The sequence below is a fragment of the Amphimedon queenslandica genome, unplaced genomic scaffold (genome assembly GCF_000090795.2).
Source record: "Amphimedon queenslandica unplaced genomic scaffold, v1.1 AMPQUscaffold_13397, whole genome shotgun sequence".
Lineage (NCBI taxonomy): Eukaryota > Metazoa > Porifera > Demospongiae > Haplosclerida > Niphatidae > Amphimedon > Amphimedon queenslandica.
Window position 1 is genome coordinate 17,208 of NW_003546367.1, and position 3,847 is coordinate 21,054.

The window sequence follows — 3,847 nt, forward strand, 5'->3', positions numbered from 1 at the left end:
GAAGTCATGTACAAAGTACTAGTAACGTTAGTAGCAATAAATATTAGAGTACTGATTTACAAAAGTCTAACTGCCCTAAGAAGTGTAAAGTATATGACGATAATGCTTCAAATAAGCCTTGCCCCCAAAAGCAGAAAAGTTGATATAGACAGTAGTACTGACAATACTGCTTTGGTAATGCCTCGCTCAAAAAAAGATGATAAATTAATTGTTTCAATTAATTTGAAAGACCTAAAACCAAATTTAATGTCAAAGATGATGATAGTTGTAGTAGTCTCATTGTATCTATAAAACTCTCAAACATTAAATGTAAACCAAAAGATGATAAAACAAGTGTATTGTAAAAAATGACCACCTTAATAGTAGTCTGATTGTATCTATAAATCCGTCAAGCATTAAATTAAAGTAATCGAAAAAAGATGATGTCATCTTTACTTATGAAGAGCCTCCCAACCCAGATATTGTGAGAAGGAGACAATGGGATTATGTTTACTACCCTGGTAATGAAGAAATTCAAAGAAGGTGGTGTGAGATTTTAAACTTTAAGTTTGTAACAGCTGCTAGAATCTTACCTGGTAGTCGAACAACACCATTGTCAGATGAAAGAGTTCCTAATAGTACTCTTGATGTCCCAGGTGATGGGAACTGTTTATTTTATGCCCTTTCATATCTTATTACTGGGTCCCTGTCTCAGCATTACGAATTACGTAAAGCAATTGTTAGTAATATGCCAAACTTTGAAGAACTGTTTAATAGTTCATTAAGTGCAATCAGATATTCAAGCATACATGATTACATAAATAAGTCCAAAATGTATAGAAATTATGTGTGGGCCACCGACACAGAGATTATTACACTAACTGCAATATTAGGTACAACAAGTATTCATATTCACTAACTCCTACTTCTGTTGGCTGGGCTAGATATGGAACCCAAACTTAATATGGCATTCCTTGTGATGCTAATACACCTGCTTTGTATTTGAAGCATGTTAGTACTAATCATTTCCAAGCAGTTAAGTCTATTAATATTTCTTAAGCATTGATTGTTGATGGAAGTGGGTATGGTGAGTGGGAGGTCCATCATCTTAAAAACATTGGTTGTTTAATGTGACTTGTATTTCACTGCATGTGTGTGAAAACCATTGGTTTATCCATCCAGTATTGCTCAGTATGAATTTGATCTTAACTTCATGTAGGAAGTGAGAGAAATCAATGTATAACAGTGAATATTGAATACTAAATGCTATTATAATGGACAGGGAGAGGGTGTGAAAGAGGTGTAGTGTTCATTAGAGTTTAGCATTGATTCAAATTTGTGTGACTATCATTCATGTAGCACAGAGGCTTAGGAAGGGAGGAAGATGTCATTATCAAATGTGGATCTTGTTTGTGGCTTGTACTACATGTTTATTACAAATATCAGGTGCTTATGGATCTGGATGCTGCTGAAAAATTTTGAAGGACAAGAAAAATTTGAGAGTACCATATAAAGTTGTCATTATACTTGTACGTATAGTATCATTCAAGCAGTGATTTAGTACATATATTAATGATCATCATACATGTTAATGCTGCCATCAATGCTGTGCGCATTACGTGTATGTAAATGCTTGCCAGCTGATGTTGCACATAATGCTGCCATCAATGCTGTGCGCATTATTAAGTTAATGCTTGCCGGCAGATGTTGTGCATTTGAATGATGCTGCCATTAATGCTGTGCGCATAATAAATGCTTGCCAGCTGATGTTGCTCATCTTTTGTTGATGATTGTTGTAACATGTCCATCTTCTCATTAAGAAAAAAATATTGTTTGTACTTAAAAAATTCTTTATGTACACAATGTTATTGTATATTAAGTAGTTCATGAAAGTATCTTAACTGAGGATAGCATTAGTAAGCAATATTATGTCTAAAATGCATGCATGCACATACATGTATGATCCAATCAAAAACATTGTAGCTGCTAACATTATCATTATCATTATTATTATTATTGTCACATTCAAATTTTATACAGGTACTTATTTGGCACAAGGACTACAATGTGGTGTTAAAGAGTGAGGTCTGACTTGGAGTGAGACTCAAAAGTATGTTTGTGACAAACATAACGTATAACATGCATATACATGTACATGTTTATCACAGTGTATTGTACATGAAGTGGATTATTGGTACTTGTAGTGTTTAATGATTATCATGCATGCAATTTCTTCCTTTCATACTTTGATTTATAGTACGTATAATGGGAGTTACAAGGAATACAAAAGTTGATGTGATTGGTAATAGTTTGTTCACCATTACTGTTTGTGCTTTTGTTATTACTAGCCTGTAAGTTTACATTGCTTGCCTTTGACATGTTTCTATTCCTATTGCTTTACAGGTAATTACAGCTGGATATGATTTGATGATTCAGCAATAGTTTTGCTTGATATTGGAAAGTGCAATCATAATTAAAGGCTATTCTGGATTTAGGTTGTTGTAACTAAATTAATCTTTTATTATATGTAACTTAGTGTTTTGTTGTAGCTCCTTGATCAGTAGTTTATCACACTGTAGGAGGCACCAGTTTTTAGCTGAATTGGTTTCACATTATCGTAACCTTAGCAATGAAATACGTAATAAGATAGTATTGGGAGTTTACAAAGTGCCTTACATGTATTTATTTTGTTATAGGTTATTATTCAAGGTTACATGTATAATTAATTCATAATTAGTCATTAATTTATTTTGGCCACAGTAAGTAGTGTATTTACTTGTAATTATAAATGATGTATAATATATATATATATTATTGTAGGAAGATGGAATCTCAAGTATTGAAGCATTTTGCCTTGCAGAACAATTCATCATTTGAACATTATACTATTATAATTTCTATTTCTGGTTTTTGCGCTGCAAAATAATTGACATTTTTTTGTTAGAAATGATATATTTATATACATTAAAAAAGTCCTATTTAATAAAAATTATAGTTTTTAGTCACATTTTCTCCAGGACCTCCACCATTTCTGCCCCTGCCACGTCATCTTGGGGCTCTAGGTAAGTTCATGTACCAAAATGAAAAAGAGATTACTATTATAGAGTATTGGTAACACCTTAAAATTTGCCTATTTAGGCTCCTGAGTTGCCTTAGAATTTGCAGCCTCTGCTGTTGCAGAGCTGCAATGCCTAAGGTAGCATGAGGTGGTGGAGGGGCTGCCAATGGAGGAACAGGGATCAGAGGTGGTGGAGGACCTCCATGAACACCAGCAACTGGTGCTGGTGGAAGACCTCCATGACCACCAGCAACTGGTGCTGGTGGAAGACTTCCATGATCACCAGCAACTGCCGCTGGTGGAAGACCTCCATGACCACCAGCAACTGGTGCTGGTGGAGGACCTGCATGGGCTCCTCCCGCAGCAACTGGTGGTCGTTGTGGTGGTGGTGGCGGAGGAGGACCTCCATGGCCTCCACTGGCAGCAAATGGTAGTGGTGGTGGTGGTGGAGGACCTCCATGGCCTGCACCGGCAGCAACTGGTGCTGGTGGAAGACCTCCATGACCACCAGCAACTGGTGCTGGTGGAAGACTTCCATGACCACCAGCAACTGGCGCTGGTGGAAGACCTCCATGACCACCAGCAACTGGTGCTGGTGGAGGACCTCCGTGGGCTCCTCCAGCAACAACTGGTGGTCGTTGTGGTGGTGGAGGAGGAGGACCTGTATGGCCTCCACTGGCAGCAAATGGTAGTGGTGGTGGAGGACCTCCATGGCCTGCACCGGCAGCAACTGGTGCTGGTGGAAGACCTCCATGACCACCAGCAACTGGTGCTGGTGGAAGACTTCCATGACCACCATCAACTGGTGCT

The 3,847-nt window shown here is 37.6% G+C and overlaps 1 protein-coding gene across 1 annotated transcript in view; it reads right to left on the minus strand.

Annotated features, from left to right (window-relative positions):
- Positions 1–3,130: 3,130 nt before the first annotated feature.
- LOC105312856 (formin-like protein 20) overlaps positions 3,131–3,847 on the minus strand; it is a gene marked incomplete at its 3' end in the record, with an annotated part of 5,398 nt that continues 4,681 nt past the window's right edge. The window contains exon 2 of the mRNA XM_011405815.1: positions 3,131–3,845. Within this exon, the coding sequence (XP_011404117.1) occupies positions 3,131–3,845 (715 nt within the window). The remainder of the gene's footprint in view (positions 3,846–3,847) is intronic.